At 59.9% G+C, this 25,347-nt stretch overlaps 1 protein-coding gene across 1 annotated transcript; it reads left to right on the forward strand.

Annotated features, from left to right (window-relative positions):
- The first annotated feature begins 656 nt into the window (after positions 1–656).
- Positions 657–23,514, forward strand: FGD5 (FYVE, RhoGEF and PH domain containing 5). Its single transcript, XM_012732081.1, has 16 exons — positions 657–707; positions 809–839; positions 9,649–9,809; positions 9,980–10,136; positions 10,717–10,804; positions 12,029–12,079; positions 12,663–12,721; positions 14,064–14,135; positions 14,932–15,000; positions 16,775–16,858; positions 18,792–18,871; positions 20,625–20,724; positions 20,975–21,112; positions 22,419–22,548; positions 23,275–23,414; positions 23,503–23,514. Exons 2-16 carry the CDS (start codon positions 819–821, stop codon positions 23,512–23,514), a joined length of 1,362 nt encoding a protein of 453 aa, XP_012587535.1. The 5' UTR covers positions 657–707; positions 809–818.
- Positions 23,515–25,347: the final 1,833 nt, after the last annotated feature.

Raw genomic sequence — 25,347 nt, forward strand, 5'->3', positions numbered from 1 at the left:
CCTTACGGGTGCAGAAGTGGGGGCTCAGATGAGTTAAGAGGCCCCCCGTCCCTTCAGAGGTCCGAGAGTCAGGACTTCAGGGGCCCGAGAACTCGTTCGTTCACGCGTGTGCTCTCCAGGCCACTTAGCGAAGCTGCCCTCCCGTGCGCAGGCACTGGCCACGCGGCGAGATCTCGGCTCCCTGCCTTCTGGGGGACACAGGGTCGGTGTCCTGGGACCGGTGCCAGAAAGGAGGCCTCACCCCGCTGGTTCGGGGAGGGAGGTCAAGACAGGCTCCGCAGAGCAGGTGATGGGTGAGATGGTGGCCATGAGGGCTTGCAGAGAAGGATTAGCCACGCCTCGGAGGGGACCAAGGCGAGCAGTAAGAGAGGCCCCCTCCTCGGGAACCCCCAGGTTGTTCAGGCTTGCTGTGCTGTGCTGGGGAGACTCACGTCCCCCAGTCAGGAAGGAAGCCACTTGGGGAGCCCGACTGGTGGTGCCGTGTTGAGCATAGCTCAGTCATCTCGGGAGCTGGGTGCCGTGGTGTTCCACAGCCCCCGGTGAGGCCCGGGGTGCACCAAGGGTGGAGGTCACACAGGCAGAGAGTGTTGCCTCGTGGGAACCTGCTGTCATCCCTTAAGCTGTCCTGATGGCCGTTTCCTCCCGCAGGTGGAAGGACAGTCCCGAGCCCACATCATCGCCCAGGAGCTGCTGTCCTCAGAGAAAGCGTGAGTCCGCACGTGGCCTCGAGCTCGTGGACAGTGCTGCACCCCTCCCGGCCTGTACAGGAGGGGAAGTAATGCAGACTCAACCCTCTTTCCCTCTGCAGATACGTGGAGATGCTCCAGCACTTGCATCTGGTGAGTTAATTGCCCAGAACGAACCGCAGCTTAGCGGGCTGCGGTCGGAGCCGGCGGCGGCCGTGACCGGAGAGGCACCAAGCGCCCACTGGGGCTCTCTGGGGAGGTCTGCTCTTGATCCATGAGTTTGCAGGGGTGTCGGGGGGCACACCCACATGGGTCTGCCTCTCTGCTCTGGTGGGAGGCCTGGTGGGGGGGTGGACATATGTTTCTGAAGGGTGTCTGCGATGTCCTAAGCCCCGCTGTGGAGGAAGGTGGTCGCAGGACAGGTGTCACTGCTCTGTGAGTTGGGGCGTGGAGGTGCGATGCACATGTGTGTGCACGTGTGTGCATGCTCGCTGTAAGGCTAGGTCTGCGCGGAGGGCGTGTTTGATCATCAGGTGGCTTCCTCGGTTGTCCCAGCATCAGGACAGTGCTTGGGCCCACGGGGACAGAATACTTTTCAGAGGCTTCGGGGAAGTCTCCCTTTGCAGTGATTTTGACTCAGTGCAACAGAGCGTTGGGGGCGTGGACTCAGCGCCCCCGGGGCCTTATGGCGTTCCCTGCCCCCCCTCCCAAGCCCTCGCGCACTCTGTTCTCCCCAGGCCTAGCTGCTGAGGCTTGATGCCACTCGGCGTCTTTGCAAGAACACCAGAGCTGGGAAAGGACATCGTGCCGGTGGTGATATGGAAGCCTGGGGTTGGGGGTGGCCACAGCCAGTGCCTCACAGCGACTGGGCCTGACACCCGTGGGCCCCCGGGCTTCCGGCACAGTCACGTGCCGCACAAGGCAGGAACCAGCCTGGCTCTTGCTAAATGCAGCTGAGGTCCTGATGTCACGTGGCCAGCGAGCAGGGCCCCAGGGCGGTGGGGGTGGGAGATAGGGGGGTTGCTCTGGTTTTCACTCTTCAGGACGAGCTTCCCGTGTGGGAAATCCACAGCCCTCGGGTCTGAGATGCACGCCCCCCAGACACACCCAGAAGGGCTGCTTCGCAAGGGCCGGGAGAATCGCTCTCCGGCTTTTTCTTCATGTTTCTGAGCTGGCGGCTTGACAGCCAGGCTGGGCTTTTTGTTTTATGACTTTGTTGAGAGGGTTTTAACCAGGAAACTTCCATCTGTGCTTGCTGTGCTTCCTGCCAGTTGGAAAGATGCTGAAGCCGCTGTCACCCATAATAATATCCTGGGGAGGGAAAAAGGGCCCATAAAAATCACAACTAATAAGCTGGTTACGGGAAATTGTGGTTTGGAGTGCCATGTGTGACGTCACAGCTCGTGGGCATCGAAGTGACAAAAAGGGCCTGATAGGACTCCACATCCCGGCCAGGAAGCCCTTAGACTTGGGCTTCTCCCCACTCCCAGCCTGGGGCATCCCTGATGGCTGAAGCCGGCAGGTTCTCACCGAGAATTTCTTAGAGAAATAGGGTGCTCTAGAACCCCGTAACAGGGAGGGGGCACTTTGTACCCTCCAGCTAGAAGGGTCCTTGGCCCCCCCCATTATCTGGGGGAGGAGGGGAGCAAAAGGGTCCTCTGGCTTCTGTGTTTGGGACTTAATTAGTGTGTGTCAAACGCTAACTCAAGGGTCACTGAAAGTTCTGGACATCTAAAATTGAGTCCAAATCGAGTCAAGATCTGTCTCTGTATAGCCAATTGACGAAGAATGGATTTTACATCTTTTAAATACTTGGGGTAAAAGGCAAAGAAGAATGTATGACCAAGGTGGCTTGTGGGTCACGGCACCTAAAATGCTTACTATCTGGTCCTTTACAGAAAAGATTTCCTGACTGCTGGTTTAAAGATTCCTTTCCACCGTTCCAGGACTGCAGTCATGAACACGTTCATCTCCTGCCCCGTCTACCCAGTCAGCCTCTGACCCGCTCGTCTGTCATCCACCTAGTGACCCATTCGCACACCCCAGTCATCCACCCATTAGCGCCCACACATACCGTCGTCCATCGACTCCCCCCACTCACCCCAGCCCCATCCAAACTCCCTCCACCCCCCATGCCTGCCTGCCTCCCTGGCGCCCTTCCTGCAGGGTCCTCAGTCCTTGTGGATGGGACACCCAGGATGTCTGCAGTGCCACAGGCCCTGAACTAGGCCTTCCAGCTCCAAGATGAAAAGACTCAGAAGCTGAGGGACAGGCTGGAGGTGGAGAGGAGAGACAGGGGAGGGAACAGACCACCATGACATCGCGCTGTGGTGGTCCACCTTGCCTGTTATGCGCAGGCTGCAGGAGCATGGGGGAGACTTACTCCCCTCTGGGTGTACCCAGGCAGAGGAGGTGCCCTGGACAGCCTTTGACTCTCCCAGGCTGGGGAGATGGAGGACGGTCAATATGGAGGTGGTCAGCATGGCAGACACACAGTGGTGGGGGGGTTGGTGCATCGCCCATGTCAATGTGGGCCAGCTTGGGCTTCCTCACACGGCGGGAGGAAGAGCGGGTTCCCAGAGTGGGTGTCTGAGGAGAAAGCGTGGGACATGTTCATGGTCTGGCTTTGGCAGTCGTAGCCCACCATGCTCTGACTTGTGACCGTCCCAAAGGTGCACCCAAGTTCAAGGGGAGAGGACATGGGCTCCACCATTCCGTGGGAGGAGTGTCCAGCTCACACTAAGACCACGTGACATAGGAAATACTGTTATGGCCATTTTTTGAAAATGCAGTCAACGAAGGAATCCTTTCCTCATAGTTTCCTAATAACTCTGTGTCACTTAAAAATTGGGTTCAACTATTAGAATACCAGCCCAGTTTATAATGGCTTAATGAAGTTAGAGGTGGTTCTTCCAAGTGAAGTAAATGCAGAAGCAAGAGACCCAGGTCAAGTTGGGCAGCTCCACGGTCTCAGGGACTGGGGTCCCGTTTGCCTTCCTGCTGCAGCATCATGTTGGAAAATCACTTACGAATACAGGATCACTGCGGCAGCTCCAGCCGTCACACCCACGTCCCAGGCAGGAAGAAGGCAAAAGTGGAGGAAATGTAAAGGCGATGCTGAGTTAGTCCCCTTGAAAAAAGGTTTTCTGAGAACTTCCCTGGGCAGCACCCTGCACCTCATCGGGCATCCCCAGCACAAGATGCCCAGCCAGGGAAGCCGGAGCCTCCGGAGTTCAGTGGTCTCAGCTGAGTTCAGCTCTGACACTGCCTCTTGGGTCTCCATTCTGGGGCCCTGGCTAAAGGGGCGGCAGATACCCCAAGGAAGCTCTTCTCGGCTGGTGAGGAGTAGAAACACAGGCTTCTAAGATCCAAGCTCACAGCTGGCGCATCGTCACCTTGCCCGCATCCCACTAACCAGAACGCTTGTCATGGCCAGAGCCAAAGGCAAGGGACAGGACTGGGCCCGCCCCACACGGAGGCCGCCCCGCCGCCGTGGCAAGGCAGGGAGGGTAGGCAGACAGCCACCTCCTCATCCACACGCGCTCTCCACCCTTTGTTTTCATCATCAGCTATTTGCCTCTGTTTACTTGTTATATGTCGTTTTCATTTCATTCCATTCCAGATACTTTCTCACCGCCCCCCACCACCACCCCGTGGTTTCCTCTTCAACCCACGGGTTATTTTTTTTTAAAGATGTATTTATTTATGTATATAGAACTGGGGTACAAGCCAGAGGTGCAGAGAGACAGAGTGGGGAGCAGAACAGGCCGACTGATGAAGTACACTGCTGAGGGGAGCAGCGGGCAGGTCAGGAGAGGTCTGCCGCGCCCTGTGGACCACCCCCAGGGCCGGGGATTGAACCCACACCGAGGCAGCTGCGGCCAGCTTTCAGTGCTGCGTCCCAACCCGTTGCGCCACTAGACATGGGTTATTTTAAATGCCATTTAATTTCTAAACATTAGGGGGCTCCCCACATTTCCACCTGCTGCTGATTTCTAACTTAGTCCCATCGTGACTGGAGAGCGTGCCTGGGTGGGTCCGTGGCCTGGAGCGCGGAAGATCCCAGAGGCGGGGCTGTGTGGACATGCAGAGGAAGTGTCTTCTGCCCTAAAGGGTGGTTGTTCTCTAGATGCCGCTCACGTGCGGGGCATGTGGATGGGCATTTCGCTGGCATCCTGGATTGTGGCTTCAGCATCTGGCTTGTTGACTTACAAAGTGTGTGAAAGTCACCCAGGTTTTCACGTGATCAGTTGTCTGTGGCGTGGATGCATCTCTGTTGGGGTGTCTGTCTCCCTGTTAAAGATGATCTGGGCGGTTTCCAGCTTGGGTTGTTAAAGCTTTTGTGAACATTCCTGGTCGTATGTTTTAGGGGACATGTATCTCATTTTACCTCAGTATTTACCTGGGATTGTTGGGAGCAGCACCGGTGTTTCGAGCTTCATTAGAAAGAACCCTGGGACATGATGGAATATTACTCAGCAGTCAAAAAGATAAACTCATGCCTTTTGCAGCAACATGGATGGAGCTGGAAGGGATTGTGCTTAGTGAAATAAGCCAGAAAGAAAAGGAAAAATACAGGATGGTTTCACTCAGAACAGGAGCATAAAGGACCGGCGGGGGGGTGAGGGGAATAATAATAACGAACAACTATATACCAGAGACATTTTATGGGAGTGGCGTGGGGAACAGGATTAAAAAATGGGGCCAGGGGGGTGGGTAGTGCACAGGACTATGGTGATGGCACAGGGTGAATTGATGACAGGAAGCCCAAGGGGTTTGCAACTGAGATGGGAAAAGGCAGAAAATGATGTAAAAATAAACTATTAAAATAAAAGAAAGGGCCCCAGGCCACAGAGTGGCAGCAGTGATGTCAGAAGGGCGGCTGGCAGCTCTGGCTGGGTGCTGGTGGGGCGTCTTCACCCCCGGACACCCTGGCGCTTCCTCGCTGTGGTTTTAATTTGCATTTGCCTATTGATTTGTGAAATTGAGTATGTCTGTCTGCTTATTAGCCCGTTGGAAATCCTCATTTGAAAAATGTCTTCTGCTTACTTTCCAGTTGTCTTTTTCTTATTGATTTGTAGCGGTTCCTTAAGATTCTAGGTACCAGTTCATTTAGTCTGTGTTCAGGTGTGGGTATCAGGGCTATTCTCCCAGTCTGTGGCTGCCCTGGTCAGTTTTTCAAACAGCATAATTCAGATAAAAAACCTCATGTTGGACCCGCTGCTCCCCTCAGCAGTGGACTTCGTCGATCTGCCTGTTCTGCTCCCCACTCTGTCTCTTGTGAAGCCTCTCGCCACCCCTGAGCCTCCGGGCCTGTACCCCAGTTCTGTATGCACAAATAAATAAATCTTTAAAAAAATAATAAAAAAAAAACCTCATGTTGGGCCCTCCCTGGTGGCGCAGTGGGTTAAAGCGCAGCACTAAGAAGCGAAAGCCACTTCAGCGCGAGCTCGATCCCTGCCTGCCCCAGAGGTGACCCACAGGGCGTGGCAGACCTCTCCAGACCTGCCTGCTGCTCCCCTCCCCACTGTGTGTATGGTGAATCCTCTCACTGCCTCTGCACCTCTGGCCTGTACCCCAGTTCTGTATGCATAAATGAATACATCTTTAAAAAAAAAAAACAACTTCATGTTGTATGACTCACCCACTCAAGGTGTAAAGTTTAGTGGTTTTGCTATATTCCTGGGCCCATAGTTGATTATGGGATATGTGAGCCGTCACCCCATAATCAAGTTTAGCATCCCATCACCCCCCAGAGAAACCCTGTATCCACAGGCCCTAATTTCCTGCCCAGCTGCCAGCACCTTACCTCTGCCAGCCTACTTCTGTCTCTGCTGTCGTGCCCATTCTGGGCTTTTCAGTGGAACCATCCAACTCATGGCCTCTTGTCTCTACCTTCTCCCATTCCACCTGCCTTGTTTTCAGATCCCACCACATAGTAGCTTATGTCAGTACTTCACTCCTATTTTTTTTAAAGATTTATTTATTTCTGCATACAGAACTGGGATATAGGCCAGAGGTGCAGGGGTGGTGAGAGAAGTCACCAGAGACAGAGCGGGGAGCAGAACAGGCAGATCGATGAAGTACACTGCTGAGGGGAGCAGCTGGCAGGGCAGGAGAGGTCTGCTGGGCCACGTGGGTCACCTCCAGGGCGGGGAGCAAACTTTCACTGAAGCGGCCATGGCTTGGCTTAGCTTCTCAGAGCAGCGCTCCAACCCACCGTGCCACCAGGAAGGGCCCTACTTCACTCCCTTTAACGACCAAGTAATATTCCCCCACCGATGGACCACAACTGTCCACTCCCTCCGTGGGCACCTGGTTCCTCCCACTGTTTCACTATTAGGAAAGCGCGGCCAGGAACGCCAGCATCCAGGTTCTCGAGTGTTTTCCGTTCTCCTGGCATACGCCCAGGCGTGGAGTTACCGGCTCACCTGGTAATAGTGAACCATTTGAGGAGCTGCCAGGCCGTTTTCCAAGGCAGCTGCGCCATTTCACCTCCCACCAGCGGTGCACCAGGGCCCGGCTTCCTCCACTTCCTCTCTGTGCTGGTTAGGACACGTCTATTCAGTGTAACTGTCCTCGTGGGAATGAAATGGTGCGGTTTTCATCTTGCACTAATGACTAGTGATGCTGAGAATCCTTTCCTGTGCTTTTTGGTCATTTGTATTTCGCTTTGAAGAAGGGCTTTCAGATCCTTGGCCCGGAGCTAAGGGTAGAGGGAGCCCCAGGTGCTGAGGTGGGGACCGTGGTACCTTGGAGGTGGGTGTGGTGTGGCTGCATGCTGTGAAGAGGCAGGAATCTGCACTCCTGAAACGTACACAGCTGGGTAAGCCAGTGTCACCTTAATGAAAGGTAAAAGGACCTCGGGGAGCAAAGCCCCAGGCAGCGCTCCCCGCCCAGGTCTGTGGGGGGCGTGGTGGGAAAGGCTGAGGTTGTTGTGCGGTTGACCAGATGCCCCTTCTCGGCACCCTTCGGTGATTCCTGTCACTCCAGGATGAAGCCCAGATCCCTTGAGACATCTGCAGGGCCCTGGGGATGGGGCCCCTGCCTGGCCCCGCAGCACTGCGTTCCAGCTTCTTGCAAGGGTTCGCGAGAGCCGTGCCCACACACAGCCCCAGCTCCCAAGCCACGCTCAGTGTCTCCCTCCTCGAGCTCAGGGCCTTGACACGTGCTGTGTCCTCTGCCGGGAACACTCCCCACCTCGTCTCCGAGGCAGGTCTTCCCAGAGCTAAGCCAGGTCTCCCTTGTGGTAGCCACGCTCGGCCTGCCCTTCCGACACTCAGACCACTGAGGTCTGCGTTTACTCATCTCCTCCCCACACGTCGCAGACGCATGAGGACTCGACGCTCGCTCCTCGGGGCTTGGGCTGGAACAGGTGTGCAGAATATTCGTCGGGTGGCTAGGGGACAAGGACTGGTACGTCACACCCGCCTCTATCTGAGGTGGGTGCCAGGACCCCTGGCGCAGCCGTGGCAGAGCTGTGGAGACAGCAGCGACCGTGCACGGAGACGCCAGCAGGCCCCGTCTCCCAGCGAGCGCCCGTCTAAGGGAGGCTGTTTGCAGGGGCTCTGATTCTGCTCGTTTCTGAAATGCTGGGGATGGCTGTGCTGCCCGCTGGGGCCGAGTCGGTTTAGTGAGAATTAATTAAGCGAGAAACCAGCTCGCAGAGCGGTTAATGTTTCAGTGCCCGGAGCGCGATGCGGGCGCGCTTAGTCTTGCCTCGACTTGTCCTCCCTCCCCTCCCCCTCCCCTTCCCCTCTTCTCCCCCCTCCTACTCCCCTCTTCTCCCTTGCCCCCCCCTCCCCTCTGCGGTGCTCTGGGACATCAGGGTGACCGCCATGACCCGCTTCCTTTCTATCTCGAGGGTCCTGCAGTGCGCCCACTGGCTGGCATCATAAACCCCTCTCGTGTCACACCCTCTGCCGGACTTGGACAGAGCTGAAAGCAGATGTGGCCGTGCTGTGAAGCTGTCACCTCTAAAGCGTAGTCACAGCTGCCGTGGGAAAGCACTTGACAGTTTGCAGAGCAGCTTTGACCACCAGGGCGAGGCTCTCGGCAGCCTCGGAGGCACCTTATTCCCATGGCACGGGGAAGGAACTTAGGCTGCGGGAGCGGCTGCGGCCGCTGCGCTGTGGACAGCGGAGCCCAACGCTGGCCCACGAGAGAGCGTGCTGCGTCTGCCTGGAGTGCCCCACGCAAAGGCGTCAGCGTCCTGCCCTCCCCGGGCGTTTTCTTTCTTTCCCTGGGATGCAGGGCTGAGAAGCCCTACGGGGTGGGGTCTGGGGCTTGGGGACCCCCAGCTAGAGCGGGGAGCCCCTCCCCTCCCCTGAGTCCTTGCAGAGCACACAGCAGCAGCAGCAGGCCCGTGCCCAGCGGGATTCGGAGCTCGATGCGGAGACTTGAGGGCGAGCGCCCCATCTCAGCCTCCCTCGTCCGTGACCCCCGCTCTCCTGCAGCTCGCCCGCCTTGCCTCCCGGTCCTCCTCTTTCTCTACTTTCTTTCTCCCCTTTGCTTCTGCCCCACCCCACCTCCCTCTCTGTCACCTCCAGGCCCTTCTCCGTGTGCTTCTTTACTGAGAAGAGAGACCAGACAGACTTCCTGGGGGAGGGCTGTCCATCCTCTCCCCACTAGGTTCTCTTTAAAGAAACCTTTCTGCAGTGAAAACTGTTCAGCAATGGAATTAACTGGTAATGAGCTCACCGTCGGGAAGGCAATCAAGCAGGGCCTGACTCGCTTTAAAGGCGTAAAGCTGCCTCCACCTTCCCTCTCTGGCTGGATGACACAGCCCCTGAGCTGAGTGCCTCTCTGTGCACTGCTGCACATTTTCAGGTGGTTTCAGGTATCTCGTGTAGGCCTGCAGGAACAGGTGCGTCTGGAGATAAACTATTTCAGTGCGTGCCTTCTTGTTTTAACGTTTATTAAAGCCCTGTCAGTGCGCATCACAGGCCTTTCGGGGTTTCAGGGTTTTCACGGAGCTGTCACCCGGGCTTTGGACGAGATGGACCAAGAAGGCAGGGACGGGTCATCCAGGGAGGAGCTGAGGCGCGGCCTGAGCGGACTCCCCGCCATCCTCGAGCTGCACCAGGGGCTCCTGGAGGAGCTGGGGGAGCGGCTGCTGCACTGGTGAGCAGGGAGGGGGGGCCCCCACCCCGCCATGGCCCGAGGGGACCATGTGCTTTCCTGGGAGGATGGGGAAGCCGGAGGGGGAAGCCAGGCCCAGACCCAGGCAGGCCAGGCTGGGGCCCCTGTTCCGGTGCTGAATCCTCACCGTCCCTCCCCCACCCCCGCTGCAGGGAGGGCCAGCAGAAGGTGGCCGACCTCTTCCTGGCCCGGGAGCAGGGCTTCGACCACCACGCGGCTCACATCCTACAGTTCGACAGGTGCCTGAGCCTGCTGGGGGAGAACTGCCTGCACTCGCCCCGGCTGGCTGCTGCCGTCCGCGAATTTGAGGTGGGTCCCTTGCTCCTCTGGGCACCTGCCCTAAGGATTTGGCCACGGGATGGGCACCGAAGGGCTTAATGCCAATCGGTGGGGCTTCCTGGGAGGCCTGAGGCTGGGCGCAGGGGGATCCTCTGGTGGGGCGGGGTGGGGGCGGGGGGACACAGAAGATCCTGGTTGAGCAGTGGATGCCGGCGGGATGAGCCCGGCCTCGGGGCGGCGTCCGTGGCCATTCTCCTGTCCCAGTATAAAAGCATCAAGTAAACGGGGACCCCCAGCTACAGAAGTGACCGGCAAGTGGCCACATATTAGGGATTCGGTTACTGGCAGAAAGAGTAGGGTTTTATTTTTCCTATCACTAACGCCAGGCGCAAAGCCCAGGACAGGCATACTGCTATGAAGCACAGGTCTTGAGCCCCAAGGGGTGACTTGCCCCGGGCGGTGGTGCTAATCTGGGAGGGCTTCCTGGAGGAGGGGAGCCTGGTCCTGCAGGTGCAGGGAGAACCTCAGTTTGACCGGGGAGACGAGAATGGGGTGGCATGTGGGGCCGCAGGGGTCGCTGATGGGGCTTGTCCTTGTCTCTCGGGAGCAGCAGAGTCTGCAAGGAGGCGGCCAGAACGCGAAGCACCGGCTGCTGAGGGTGGTTCAGCGGCTCTTCCAGTACCAAGTGCTCCTCACAGGTGGGCCCCTGGAGGGACAGCGCGGGGAGGGCGGGTGCTGGGGCAGGTGTGTGATCGCCGCCCCTCCCCCAGGAGGCAGCGGTGGGGGAGGGTCAGGCTCTACCGCCCACCCCTGCAGAGGCGCCAGGCTCTGTCCTGTCCCCACCAGCAGCCCCGCTGGCACCTTGGAACCCGGCTCCGGGCCTCTGTGCCCCCCCGCCCAGCCCTCCCTGCGGTTCCTCCCCACTGAGCAGGCAGCTTCTCACCTCACTCCTGTGGTTCTTGCCACCAAGCCCTCCTGATGGACAGTCAGTGGACACTGGCCACTCGGACATGCTGGCGCCCTTGCGCCTCTGCCACTGACCATGTGGTGCTGCTTCTGTGAGACGCTCTCCCCGCCCCCAGCGCCATGACACCCCTCCGCGGCCTGGGTTTGTCGAGCCTCAGACCTAGGTCCTCCCTCTGGCCCCCCATACTGCCCCCTGCCCCCCTCACACCTGCCAGAAACACGAGGCCCATTCTCCCAGCGGTCTCCCAAGTGGGCAGAGTCCGCTGCCGGGGGCTGGCCTTCCTGTGGGGGACATGGACAGAGAGAGGGATGCGTGGAGCTCCAGGGAGTGAGCGGGCTCCCAGAAAAACCCACTCAGCCGAGCCCGCCGGAGCGCAGGGCAAGGGAGCACGTGAAGGACACCTGCAGGGCGCTGCAGGGGTCACCGCAGGGACCCGCGGCGGTGGTGACGCTGACAGAGCTCAGCACAGTGCGGGCACACGCCCAGGCAGACCTAGGAGAAGAGCCTGCCGGGGGGAGGGAGTAGCGGGCGCAGAGGCCCTGGGCAGGGCGAGCTGGCAGGTGCAAGGAGCAGCCAGCGCTGCCCGGTGAGCGAGTGAGCTGGCGAGTGGTAGCTGGGCCACGCGGAGCCTTCCGCGCTCCAAAGGCCTAACACATCGCGCTCCACTGTGCCTCCAGAGATGGGGGCTCATTGCCCTGCGCTCTGTACCCCAAAGGCGTCACCGGAGGCATGCCACCGCAGGGGCTCTGTGAATGTCAGTGAGTGAGTGAGTGGCTCCCAGTGGCCGTGATGATGATGTTCGTGGGGCCTGGGGCGCTGCAATGGGGTAATGATGGGGGGAGGGGGGATGAATGGCCCTTCTGGCACTTTCCACTTCTGGAGAGAGGGGCTGCTGCGTGGAGCGGGGGTGCCGGCCTACTGGGACACTGACCCCTGGCTCTTGTGCTGCCTGCAGACTATTTAAATAACCTTTGCCCGGACTCCGCTGAGTACGAGAACACACAGGGTAAGTCCAGCCTGAGCCTGGAGGAGGGGTGCAGCCCCATTCTGCCCCTGGGCCCAGCTCTGGACTCTACACCAGTTCCAGGCCCAGGACGTAGACTCCCTCCTGCCAGCTGGTACTCCAGGCCTCTGGCGCTTCCAAGATACCCCCGTCCCGCCTCGACCCCTGGGGCTCCCTGAGAGGGCTGGCACTGGTCAGAAGAGAAGGGGTGGCCAGATTGGGAGCCGCCAAGGGTCTTGGTCTGTATCTCTCCCTAGGCTCCCTTTCCCCCCTCAGTTCTGTCTGTCCCTGTAGATGACCTGCCAGGGCAGTCTCTGACGGGGAAACTGAGGCACAGTGGGGTCAGACCTGTCAAACCCACTTGGAGTGGTAGAACTGAGGTTAGGCCTGTGGCCTGACCCACCAGGAGGAGAAACAGTGCTCCCCACCGACAAGGCCCTGTAGGGAGGCGACCTCAGGGAATGTGGAGGCCGGGCAGGCGGGCGCACGGGGCCTGGGTGGGGAGAGCGATGGGAGGGCAAGGGTGCTGGTGACTCGCCCGGCCCTGCCCCGTCATCCCTGACACCTGTTCTGCGTCCCTCCTCAGGTGCACTGACCCTCATCTCCAAAATCACAGACCATGCTAATGACAGCATGGAGCAAGGGGTAAGTCCAGCCCCTCGCACCTTCCCGGGGTGCAAGTTCCAGGACCCCTTCCCCTTGCCCAGGTCTGCCTTGAGCCGCCCCACCTCTGGGGGCTGCGGCCGCCACTTATCTCGCGGGACACTGCAGACAGCCTCGGACTCTGGGCCTGACATTTGCTGTGACCTCAGGTCCCGTGCGTCCTTCTCCGGGCCTCCGGCTCGCCGTCCCGATGAGGAGGGAGGCTCAGGTCACACCGCCCTGACAAGCAGAGCTCCAGCATGGTCCGAGGCCCAGGGCCAGAGTGCTCTGGCCCGCAGGGTTCTCAGCACTGTGAGGTCTTCCTCTTCCGAGCGTCTGAGGGCGGAAATGACTGTTGAGCCCCCAGCTGAGTGTTCCTCCCAGAAGAGATTGAGAACCGCTCGTCTGAGGCTTCAGTGGCTCCAGACGCGACCGCAGACGCCTCTTGTGTCTGGGCCCCACGTTAGTCCCAGCTGCGCCCCAGCCCATATTGACCTTTCTGCCGACACCCCTGTCTCCGGGCCTCCCCGAAGGCACAGCAGGCCCAGGCCTCGTATCCCTGTGCTGGGCCTGTGGGTCACAGACGCAGCCTGGGCAGGCAGAGCTTGGTCCTGACTTGGCACCTTGCCAGGCTTTTCTCCATGGGGGGGCGGGGGGCAGGGAGTGGGGAGTGGGTGGAATAGGGGGTGGGGGTGCGCTGCAGCTCTCCAAACAGACAGAAGCTGGACCACGCCCCTAGACAGACCTTTTCAGGGCCACTCTCTACACCTGATTTTCACCCCATTACTTCGTTTTAGAATGTGACCCCAAGTGAGGCTCACAGGGCCCCCACCCCACACTTCGGGTGCGCATTACCGCTTTTAACATGGGGTGTGCACAGCGGGAAAGAGGCCTCCTCTACGCAGGTGGATGGCCGGGGGGGAGGGGGTCCTACAGGCCCCCGGCTGTGCTTACCTGTTTACTCCCAGGTGAGGAGCTTTCTTGGGGGTGGTTACTTGCCCCCTGGGGCCCCACCCTGGGCTGCTGAAATCTGGGGGTTCCAGGCCTTCTGGGGACGTCAGTGCAGAGGAGAAGCGATGGGCGTCGGCCTCATGTGAGCCAGGTGGCCATTCCCATGGCTCCCAGGAGGATGGTGGGGTGACACCCCAGGCCGGGTGGGCCGCCCTGAGGATGGCGCTCAGCTGGTCGACACACCTGGCTTGGAGCCGGCGTGGCTCCCGGCCCTGTCCGACTCGGCCCAGGCCTGTCAGGCGCGGTGCTGCTGCTCTGCAGAGGGAGCAGTGCCACCCTTCGAAGGAGAAAGACCCTCGAGGGGCCCCAAACCCTCACCCGCTGCCGCCCACAGGAAAACCTGCAGAAGCTGGTCCACATCGAGCACAGTGTTCGGGGCCAAGGGGACCTCTTCCAGCCAGGACGGGTGAGTGCCAGGCCGGGGCACCCGTGGGACCCACGGGCCCGGCTGTGGGGGCTCCTGGACCCCAGGGGTGTGGGCAGGCAGCAGGCGGAGTTGCTGGGCTCACTGGGCAGAAGCAGCATCAGTGGGGTGCAGTGCTCCCCGTGGTGCTCTCCACCTCTGGGAAGACCCCCCCCGATACTCGGCTTCCCTGGCCTTCCTGAGAAGTCAGGAAAACTGTCTCTCGGGAGCCCGACCAGCATCTGTACAAGTCACGGTTTGTGCTCTCCGGCTGCTTCAGCTGTGCCTGGCCTCTGCAGGGTGGACACCGCCCATGGGCAGGACGGCCCCTCGGCCCCTGCCGGCCAGTAGATTTTCTTCTCCTCACTCTTAGCTCCATGTGTAAAGAAATAAAATGTTTATTTTTATTATTTATTTATTTATTATTTTCTTATTTATTTTTATTTAATTTTTAATTATTTTTACATTTCATTTTTTATAAAGTAACATTTTTAAAAGACCAGTGTACTCACTTTTAAGCTTCCAAATAACAACAGTAAGCAAAAGGAGCAGACATCCGAGGCCTGAGATCTGCCCTCGGCCTTCGCCCGTGTCTGCTGCGTCTGTCCAGCACGAGGGTGCTTAGTCCTCCTCCCAGGCCTCCGGCTCGCCCTTGCAAAGCTTCAGCACCCCATTCCCAAGTCCCCAGCAGACTGGACTGACTGCAGGGATGCCGGGGTTTGCCCTCCAAGGTGGGGTGCTGCAGGGCTGCCGAGCACGGGAGCTTCAGCCTGCCCACGGGCCCTGCTGCTCTCCACAGGAGTTTCTCAAGGAAGGGACGCTGATGAAAGTCACAGGCAGGCACAGACGCCCGCGGCACCTGTTTCTGGTGAGTCGCTGGCCCCCAAGCCCAGCCCCCGACTCTCAGGGTCTGTGAAGCATCCCGGGGAGGGCAGAGAGGGGTCAGGATGCTTCCGTACAGCTGAGCTTTCTGGAAAGCTGAGACTTTACCATACCCGTTTGTTACTGGAATGCAGTGTTGCCCAAATCAGTGACCCGTCACTACAGAGCAAAGGCCGGGCATCTTCTCATGACGTGTGGGGTTCAGTAAGGCTGTGGAGGTCCCCCGTGCCCCCCATGTCCCCCCGGCCCCAAGCTGCGGGTGGGCCGCCTGTGGGTAGCTCAGCGTGAGATGCCCCTCACACCCCCACGAGGAGAGCCTCTTCGTCCTCTGACTCAGGGCTGTGAGGCAGACTTTAAAGAGGAGGGGAGGATGGGGTCATCAAGAGGCGCACGTAAGACCCCAAGGGGGCGTGCTGATGGCCGTGGCCATGGCAGCAGGTGCGGAAGACAGCCCAGCAAGGCCGGGGCCGCCCTGGACGGCTGCTGAGCATGTCTCTGTGCCAGGCGGGTCGTTGTCCCTGGTGTGGGGGGACGGGGGGCCAGGGGAGCGCCCCCCCATGCCACACCTAAGCACGTCACTCAGCACCCAGCTCTCTGAGCCTGGGCAGGCCAGTAGCCCCTTTCTCCATGGAAAGGGGGAGCCTGCATGAGAGGGCTGGATTGCTTAGGCCCGCTGGGCCCAGGGTGGGTGTCCAGCTCTGGTCGTGAATAGCCGGGTGGAACCAGAAGAGGCTCAAAGGTTCCCTGAGTCCAGGGTTGCCCCTTTTCGTTACAAAAGCTCTGCTGGAGCACAGCCTCATTCCTTCTTGGGGGTCATCTGCAGCCGCTTTGGGCTGCGTGAGGAGCCGGGGCCAGGACTGTGAACTTCAACCACTAAAGTGCTTAGATGACCCTTTGCAAAAATGTCTGCCGGCATCTGGCCTGCCCTGGTCTGTTCAGAGGCAGTGAGGCCCAGAGAGAGGAAGGACTGTCCAGCGGCCACACAGCCGCTCAATAGCTGGCCAGGGCTCCCTGCTGCTCCGGCTGGGACGCAGGGTCCTGAGATTGCTGGTGGTGGGCACTCATCCTTTCTGCCCCCTGACCAGCCTGAGTCCTCCCTGGCAGTCCCCACACCCCCCCCCCCAAATACACGCAGGCTCCTGGGGCCTAAGGAGGGTGAGGAGGGTGAGGCGCAGAGAGGGAACAAAACATCCTCAGCCGCGCAGCTGCGGCCGAGCTGGCCAGGACAGCCCCCCCAGGCGTGTGGGGCGTCCTCACAGACTCACAACCTGTTAGCTGTCCTGGGAGGTGAAGTGCATCTTCCTGTCTGCCCTTCTGGGGGGGTGGCGGGGGAAGAGGAGCTTCACAAACATTAGTCGTGTACCTGCCATGTCACCGAGGTCGCAGTGACCGGGCCCAGCAGCACACTCCTCTCCCTCCTCCCCTGCCCCCTCCTTAACTAGCTTCTTTAAGGCTTACGTTTGTAGCGAGAACGCTTCAGTCTTCATTGCATATTGATGATGCATCATGGCTGACCACCTCCTGGATCAAGATACAGAACATTGCCCGCGCCCCAGAGAGCTGCCCCCCCCCCGAGAGTCCCTGTGCTCTGTGCACCACTCCCTCCCCCACCTGGTATCCAGTGTCCAGGGATGGCTCTAGTGCGAGTCCAGAGTGGTTTGTGCTGTGGGGGTCACTGGGGAGTGCAAAAGCCCTGCGCTCTCTGGAGCTCAGGCTGCCCAGGATGGAGCTCAGCCTGACGAGGTCCCCCCCACCCCCAGATGAGTGATGTGCTCCTGTACACGTATCCCCAGAAGGATGGGAAGTATCGGCTGAAGAGCGCGTTGGCAGTGGCCAGCATGAAGGTAAGAGCCTGCGGTGGAAGTGAGAGGAGATGACAACCCCGCTTCTGGGAGCCCATGCACCCACGAGGAAGTAGGTGCCCCCACAAATAGTGTGGATGGCAGCAGAACTAGGATATTAGATGTGCAGGGAAGGGCATGAGGAGGGAGGGCTTCCCGGAAGGGGCGCCAAGTCCATTATGGTGGACAGAGGGGGAAGCTGGGCGAGCTGTCCAGAAGGGAGGAAGCGAATGGGAAGGCTGAAAGGGTATTTGTGAGGTTTTTTTTTAAAAAAGATTTATTTATTTATGCGTACAGCACTGGGGTACAGGCCAGAGGTGCAGGGACAGTGAGAGGATTCACCAGATAGAGAGCAGGGAGCAGAACAGATCAACGAAGTGCACTACTGAGGGGAGCAGCGGGCAGGTCAGGAGAGGTCTGCTGCGTCATGTGGTCACCTCCAGGACAGGTGGGGATCGAACTCATGCGGAAGCGGCTTTAGCTTCTTGGTATAGTGCTTTAACCCGCTGCGCCACCAGGGAGGGCCATTTGTGAGGTTTTTTAATCGGTGGTTACGACATCCTTAACCATTTTAGACATGCTGTGTCTAGCGGCAGTAAATACATTCCCATGCTGTGTATCCATCACCACTGTCCATCTCCAGAACTTTTCTCTTTTTTCATATTTTCATTTATGTATTTTTTTAAAGATTTATTTATCTCTGCATACAGAACTGGGGTACAAGCCAGAGGTGCAGGGGCGGTGAGAGAAGTCACCAGAGACAGAGTGGGGAGCAGAAAGGCAGACCTACGAAGCATACTGCTGAGGGGAGTGGCAGGCGGGTCAGGAGAGGTCTGGGGCGCCCTGGGGGTCAGCTCCAGGCAGGAGATCGACCCCGTGAAGTGGCTGCTTCTAGTGTCATAGTGCTGTGCTTTAACCTGTTGCGCCACCAAGGAGGGCCCTATTTATGTATCTTTTACACGGTGGTTCATGTCCCATAAAATCCCCACCCCCGAGACACCCGTGAGCGTCACCACCGTCTGCTGCGACCCCCACCCACCGTTGCGGCCCCTCTCTCCACCTCCCGCTGAATGTCCCGTTAGTTTTCTTCTGTTCCTCGTCCTGTCTGTGGTTCCCCTGGCTCTTCCTACAGGTGAGACCATCCAGTATGTTCCTCTTCATCTCCAGAACTTTTTCATCTTTGAAAACTAAAACCCTGTGCCCATTAAATACCCCACCCCCTCACCGCCCCGTGTGCCACCAGCTTGGCTTCGCCAGGGCCTCGGGCTGTAGCCTGTGTCGCCACGACCTGGTTTCCGAGGCCCAGAAGGGTCCCCTGGGGCGCACGGACCAGCCTTGCTTCTCCGTTCTCAGTGGGCGGAACCCCGCTCCTGGGGATCAGGCTGTGAACCTGGGGCACTCATGCCTGCTGGCCTGGCAGGTGTTGCTTACAAATAGCGAGATGCCAGCGGCTGGCGGGCGCAGCCCGAGTCAGAAGGGCCCGTGGGTGTGTCCCGTGTGACTGGGCACTGGGCGTGCGGAGCTGAGCCAGCGGGGTGAGGAAGGAGACTGCCGATGGGCGATGGGGGGGCTGGCGGCAGGAGGCGGGCACGGGGGTCTTGGTGCCTCCTGGCCCTGGCGGCCCTTGTACAGGGGAAGAGGGGAGCACGTTGCCCAGTGGGTTGTGGGCATGTGCTGTCAAGGCTGAGGGTTCTGGGGCTCTGAGAGGAATGCCCCCCAAGTTGCTGGCAGTTGGGGGGTAGCTATGGACAGGTTGGCCACTGGGCCCCCACCGCACACGTAACACATGGACACAGGCACGCCGCACAGGCGCGGCCCTGCCACCCGAGAGGGGCTCACGCTGTGCAGACCAGGAGGCGTGGACAGGGCGGCGGCAGGAGGGGGCAGGCCGTGGGAGCCCTGCCGCCCCCCTGAGAGGCTGCCGTGGCTCTCCCAGGTCAGCCGCCCCGTGATGGACAAGGTGCCGTACGCCCTGAAGATCGAGACCCCCGAGGCCTGCCTGACGCTGTCCGCCAGGTACGGAGGGGTGGGGCGAGGGCCTGGGCTCGGGGGGCGCTCATGGGAGGTGGGGGAGCTGGGAACAGCGGGTGCTGGGGTGTCCTCGTGTTTGTTTTGATGTCCATTTGGGTCGAAGGGCTTCTGTTCGTACTTGTGTGTCTGAGCCATGTTTGGGTCACAGACCCGCTGGAGAATCTGCTAGCACTGTGGCTTCTCTCCCCCAAAAACAGTGTTCAGACACATGAAATTTACATAGAACTTCAGAGATGTCCAGATTCCGTTGTTTAAATATAACACGATCTCATGTGTGGAAAATTCTCCCAGTGATTGGGTCTTGATAGCAAAATTAAGCTTCGGCGAGCCGCATCTCCCTGCTCCCACTTGGGGGTGTCGCCCTCTGCAGCCCTGGCTGCTCTCCCCCAGCCCTCAGGCTGCCCAGCGTCCCTCATCATGCCCCTCAGGCTGCCCAGCGTCCCTCATCATGCCCCTCAGGCTGCCCAGCGTCCCTCATCATGCCCCTCAGGCTGCCCAGCATCCCTTGTCATGCCCCTCAAGCAGGCAGAGTTCCCCTCTCCGTCTTCGGGGCAAGGACAGGTCACGTCCTCAGGGCTCAGTAGCCAGGCAGGTGTGACTCCTGCCAGGGACCACTCTGGACCCGGTGGGGTGAGACGGGTCCCCCCCTCAGCTGGCATGTACCCTGGGGTGACGGCACTGGGTGTGACCGTCCAGCAGCACACACCACCTGCATGCCCGCTTGGAGATGCCCTTGCTTGTTAACCATTAATTGGACGCTTCTCGGTGCCGGGTCCCGTGCTGAGGACACAAGCATCCTAAATCTTGAGTCTTGGGGGTGGGTTGGATAATCGTGAACCGGCTAGAGTGCAGAGCATAACTGCCCTGACAGTGCAGTCGTGGCAGCCGTGATGTACCCCGACACCTGTCAGGCCTGGGGCACCTCCGCTCACCCTCCCGGCTGGGAGAGTAAGGGAAGACTCCTGGAGGAGTCTCCCCTCACGTAGTAGAATCAGGGGCATGAGGATTCTAAGCAGAAGGGAAACAGGTCCCTCCGGTCTTAGGTGGGACTGCCCACCTCCCACAGGCAGGGACACCGCCCTTTGGCCTGTGGCCTCTCGCTGGCAGGCTGTCGCCCTCCCGCCCGAAGTGTCCAGGAGAGAGCGGGACGCAGGAGGACATAGCACCAGGCCGCTCCCTCCTCCTAGGCTCGGCTGCTGGCCCTCCAGCCGCAGACCACAAGCTTGGTGCGGGGCAGCGACACCTTGTGGGCACGGCGGTCATTTCCAGCCCCTGCCTCCCAGGAAGCTCCTGGAAGCTCCGCAGGCAGAGGGGGGACCTGGGCGGTCGGTCTGATTGGAGGGGTGTCTGGGGGTTGGCTGGGAACATGCGGGAAGTTGACCCTGGCCAGCTACGCTGCACCACTCTCCACTGGAAGACACCAGCCAGCCCTCTGTCCCCTGCCAGCCTGTCCCCACTAAAGTGCGGGGCCCTGAGAACCTCCTTCATGCCCCTTGCTTTGGATGGTGATTCTGCCCCCCTCAAAGTCTGCCTTCAGCCTGTGGCCCTCCACGAGCCTGGGGCTGAGGCAGAGCAGGGAGGCAGCCGGCCCCGAGGGCCCACAGGTGCTGGCAGGTGGGGGCTGAGGGGCAAACCTGGGTGGCAGGGGGCCCGGTGCCGCCCGGAGGGGTTTGAGACCCTGGGGCAGGGCACGGGGCACTCTGGCTGCCGGCAGTGCTCTCACCCCGCACGCCCACAGCTCCTGTGCGGAGAGGGACGAGTGGCACGGCTGTCTGAGCAGAGCCCTCCCCGAGGACTACAAGGCCCAGGCGCTGGCTGCCTTCCACCACAGCGTGGAGGTGAGTGGGGCCCGGGCCCTTGCACCAGCCCACAGCCCCAGGTCTGCCCGGAGGCCCTGCAGCCCCGTCCTGGGGCCCTGGCTCTCCCCGCTCCCCACAGGCCCCCGCTCGGGCTCCGGCTCCAGGCCGCCTCCACGCGGCTCTTGTCTAACCCATGCCAGGGTCGGGGTGTAAGCTGGTGTCCACGCCAGCCCCCACATTCACGCGCTCTCCAGGCGACCTTATCGCGCGCCCGGTTCTGTTGCTCCAGATACGAGAGAGACTGGGGGTCAGCCTTGGGGAGAGGCCCCCCACCCTAGTGCCCGTCACCCACGTCATGATGTGCATGAACTGCGGCTGCGACTTCTCCCTCACCCTGAGGCGCCATCACTGCCATGCCTGCGGCAAGGTGAGTGGCCCCGCCTGGGGACATCTGGCTGTGGCTTCACATCCAGCCCAGCGGGGAGGCTCAGAGCAAACCTGACAGGTAGGGCTGGTCATGCCCATGTGATGGGCTCCATTGCACCACCCCACCGAGACCATCAGAGCGTGCTTGAAGAGAACGTCCTGTACCCGTGTGCGGGCCCGGAGCCTGGTTCTGGGAGAAGAGATTCCGCAGGTGCTCACCTTTCCCTTAGAGGTGGGTTCTCCAGGACACGTCTGCTGTGCAGTGACGGCGACCCGCAGGTGTGCCGCCCGGCAAAGGCCCGGACAGCTGTGCTGTGAGCACCTGCGACCCGAGGTGGATTTTCGCCTGGACAGGGCACCACTGACTCTCGCAACTGCTACCGCTAGCCAGAAAGATCCAGAAGCCTTTGTTCGGAAGTTACACGAGTGTGTGAGACTGGTTGTGCATTTAACTGGCACACGGGTCAGTGACAGACATTACAACGTGGCTGTTACGTGGATGATCTAGGTGCTCGAAGAGCATCAGAGACCTGAAGTCGTCATGAAGGTTAATGAGATGAGATTCCCAAAGAAGCGAAACTAAACCAAAGCAAACCCCAGAAATCTGACTGTGAATGGAGGCTACAGAAGAGGGAGGCGGGGGTGGGGGGAGCAAAGGGAGGGGGGCTCTGGGCAGGAGGGCCCCAGGCCTAGGGGGTTATGGGTACTTTGGTGCTGGGCATAGCATGTGTCCAGCGGGCTCAGGGTCACCTGTCCTCCTGAAACATCAATGGTATCAAAAACCAGTGCGCCTTCAGTGAAGCATAGAAAGGTAGTTTTTTAAAATTACGCTTAATTCAAGTACTCACACTGAACAGAGAACCTTTAAAAAAAGAAAGGAAAAGCAGGCGGAAGGAAGACCTTTGGCGCGTTCGGGGTCCTCCCCCTCGGAATAGAAGCGCCGGTGTGTTCAAGGGCTCAGGCTTCCTGACAGAGACGGCAGTCAGTAACACTGGGTCGTGCACTTTACGTTCTTAAACATTCTCATCCCGAGGGCAAAAAGTAATTCGTAGCTGTAGTGGAGTGTCCACTTGGTTTGCGGTGACCTTTCTGCAGTATGCACTGGTATCAGGGCCTGGTTATACACCTGAACAAGCATAACACTCCATGTCCGTTCTCCCTCAATTCAAAACAAGGAGAAGCAGGTAAACACCTGCACAGAGACCCGAGCGGCTAGGCGAGGACGGGGCCCCGGCGGCTGCCGGGTGGGGGTGTCCGGCGGCGCCCAGCCCGGGGCGCTCCCTGACGCGCATCCCAATCGCCTGCAGATTGTGTGCAGGAACTGTTCGAGGAACAAGTACCCTCTGAAGTACCTCAAGGACCGGATGGCCAAGGTCTGTGACGGCTGCTACGGTGAGCTGAAGAAGAGGGGCGGGGACGTCCCAGGCCTGATGAGAGGTGAGCCCCACTGTCCAGCTCTTGAGGGCTTCTCCCAGCCTGTGGTGGCTGCCTGAAACCGCTTCCTCAGGAGGCTTGGCACCGACGTCGCCCGTGAGGGGGTTAAACGCACACCCGGGCTGTCCAGACACTTCCATGGAAAACCCACTGGTGGTCCCAGAGGGTTCCGTGGGCAGCCCCCTGGGCAGCACTGACCAGGGCCTGTCTCCCAGGGATGGCTGTGGGTGCTCACGCTCCTGACCCCGGCGGCCTCTTTGAGCTTGTGCAGTAGCTGGGGCCTTGGGGGGGGGGGGGCGGCTCTCCAGCTTGAGGATGTCAGACAGAGAGCAGAGGAGCTGGGGTCAGGAAGGGCTGAGGGCCACTGGTGAGGGCAGCGAAGAGGCTGAGCTGGTCCTGAGACACTGCCCAGGGGACAGACTTCGCCCACGCAGGTTCAGGCTGGAGGGAGAGCAGAGTGTCCCGGACCCCAAGCCTAGGTTTTCCCACCCTGCAGCCATCAGAGAGGAACCCAGCCCTGGCCCCGGGGGAGCTGGAGGAAGAGGAGGCCCAGGCCTGGGAGAAACCTCCCCATCTGGCCCCACACCCTTCGTGGTGGTTATACCGAGCTTCCCCAGGAGGGTGGCGCTCTCAGGAGACACCCCAGTTCTGGCTGTGCAGGGAATGGGTGTTCAGAAACCAGGAGCCCACCCGCGGCACTCAACCTGTCCCCCCGCTTGTGTATTGCAGAGCGGCCAGTGAGCATGAGCTTCCCCCTGTCCTCACCCCGCTTCTCCAGCAGCGCCTTCTCGTCCGTCTTCCACAGCATTAACCCCTCGACCTTCAGGAAGCAGAAGAAGGTCCCGTCGGCCCTGACTGAGGTAAAGCAGGTGGGCTGTCTGCATGGAGGAGGGTGTCGGGAAGGTTCCTCAGACTGTCGGACCTCCGCTGCCAGCCTGACCCGGCTCTCTGGGACAGAGAGGACCCTGAGGGAGAGATTCTGGCCTGGGACTGACTCACCCGGACCAGGGCAGCACCCGATCCCTCTGCATAGGCCTTGGGCACAAGCTGCCCCACAGAGGACCCTGTGGGTGCGTGGCCTCCCCCTTTCTCACTTTATTTATAAGATGTATTTATTTATGCATACAAGAGCTGCAATACACAGGCCAGAGGTGCAGGGGTGCAGAGACAGAGTGGGGAGCAGAACAGGTGGATGTGCTGAAATCCACTGCTGTGGGGAGCTGCGGGGAGACAGGAGAGGTCTGCTGCGCCCTGGGGGTCAAAGCTCGTGCTGTCCTCCTCACAGGGCTGATGCGCAGAGCAGTGGGCCCCGGGGTCTAAAACACCTTCAGCCCTGGCGTAGCTCTCCTCTTGGGCCCTGGGGCGAGCCCTCACCGGGGGTCCCAGCTGGCTAGGGTGAGCCTCCTGAAGGACCAGGGACTCTGTGCAAGAAGCCTCGGAAATGACTGAGCTCGGTCCTCTCTAGCTTACGGACCTGCACTCATCACACTCGCAAACAAACGTGTGCACTTACACACCCTGGAAACAAGTGTCACTGGCTGTCCCCAAGACTGTCCTTAATATCATTGTCCATTAGCAGGTGGCACAGATTAGAGTCTGTTATGGGCTGAAAACCGTAAGCAGGTACAGTTCTGCCCATAAATTAATTCCTTTTGCTTATTTAAAAACGTGGAAATGATACATACATGGTCTGAAGTCAGAAAAGGTGATACGGAAGTGTCTCCTGCCCTGCCAGGCAGCCGCCATCAAGTTTCTTATGGGTCCTTCCAGAAACTTAACGCCTGTGCAGATGTTCGTTCATAGGTCCCCTTTCCGGCCCCAAAGCTAACGTACCATATTGACTCTCCTCACGCTTCCTCCCTCCATCTACCTTGATGTTACTTCTCGTGTGCGCCTCATACACGTCACCCTGCGCGCCGCCCTGCTGTCTTTCCACGCACCTAGAGGGGACCCTCTGACTCCCAGAGGGAGCACGTGGAGCCCAGACGTGTGTGGGCGACGCTCTGGGGCCACTGCCCTGGCCCTTCTGGGTTCAGGCTGCGCTGACGTTGGCATCTGCTCCCGTCGCGTTCCCCCAGAGTGACCACCATTGTATTGTCCGGCAAAGATGGGGTTCCGTGCTCTGCAGCAGCCCCTGTTCCCCCAAGACCTCAGCGGGGACCTGCTGGCCCCAGAGCACCTGCGGCCCTGGAGAAAGGGAGGCCAGGAATGGGGTCCCTGACATGCTCTGTTGGGGTTCCCAGTCTCACTCTGTGAGGTGCCCCCTGCACCTGGCCAGAGACAGGCAGCTCTGTGCTGGTACTTCCCAAAGCCCTGGAGCTGGTTGAAGCTTCTTTCACTGAAGGTCATGGCCCTGGGGAGTGTTTGCTGAGTTCTTACCCATCTGCCACTCTCCAGAGCCTTGTGGGCCCCCTCCCCAGCTCTCCCAGCCCTGCCAGCCCTGCCTGCTGGTCCCCTGCATATGGTGTCAGAATCAAGGGGCTTGACCGCCCCTTTGCTTTATTTCTTCATATCCCCTCACACCCGCCTTCCTCGGGTGTCACTCGGCCCCCTCCCCTCCAGGCCCAGCGCACAGCCCCTCCGAGGCGCGAGCAGACCGCTAGGCAGGAGCGCGCAGCCTTGGTAGTGCCAAGGGGCCTCTCCTTTCGGGTGGGAGAGAGACGCCAGAGAGTATGAGAATGAGGCCTGGAGACTCCCCTCCCAGTGTCCGCACTCCCGTCTTGTCTTGGGGGTGGGGGGGACGGGCCCCCAGTCGCCGCGAGGGGGCAGCACGCCCCGGGGCAGTGCCGGGGTAGGGAGCCC

The sequence above is a fragment of the Condylura cristata genome, unplaced genomic scaffold, assembly GCF_000260355.1.
Source record: "Condylura cristata isolate star-nosed mole 26May11 unplaced genomic scaffold, ConCri1.0 scaffold00033, whole genome shotgun sequence".
NCBI lineage: Eukaryota > Metazoa > Chordata > Mammalia > Eulipotyphla > Talpidae > Condylura > Condylura cristata.

What these genes read in the sequence shown, in the direction of transcription:
- FGD5 (XM_012732081.1), top strand. Translation starts at nt 819, where the DNA reads ATGCTCCAGCACTTGCATCTG. An exon ending in ACCTCTTCCAGCCAGGACGG is followed by an intron (nt 14,136 to 14,931) that starts GTGAGTGCCAGG and finishes TGCTCTCCACAG; the next exon opens with GAGTTTCTCAAGGAAGGGAC. An exon ending in TGCCTGACGCTGTCCGCCAG is followed by an intron (nt 18,872 to 20,624) that starts GTACGGAGGGGT and finishes GCACGCCCACAG; the next exon opens with CTCCTGTGCGGAGAGGGACG.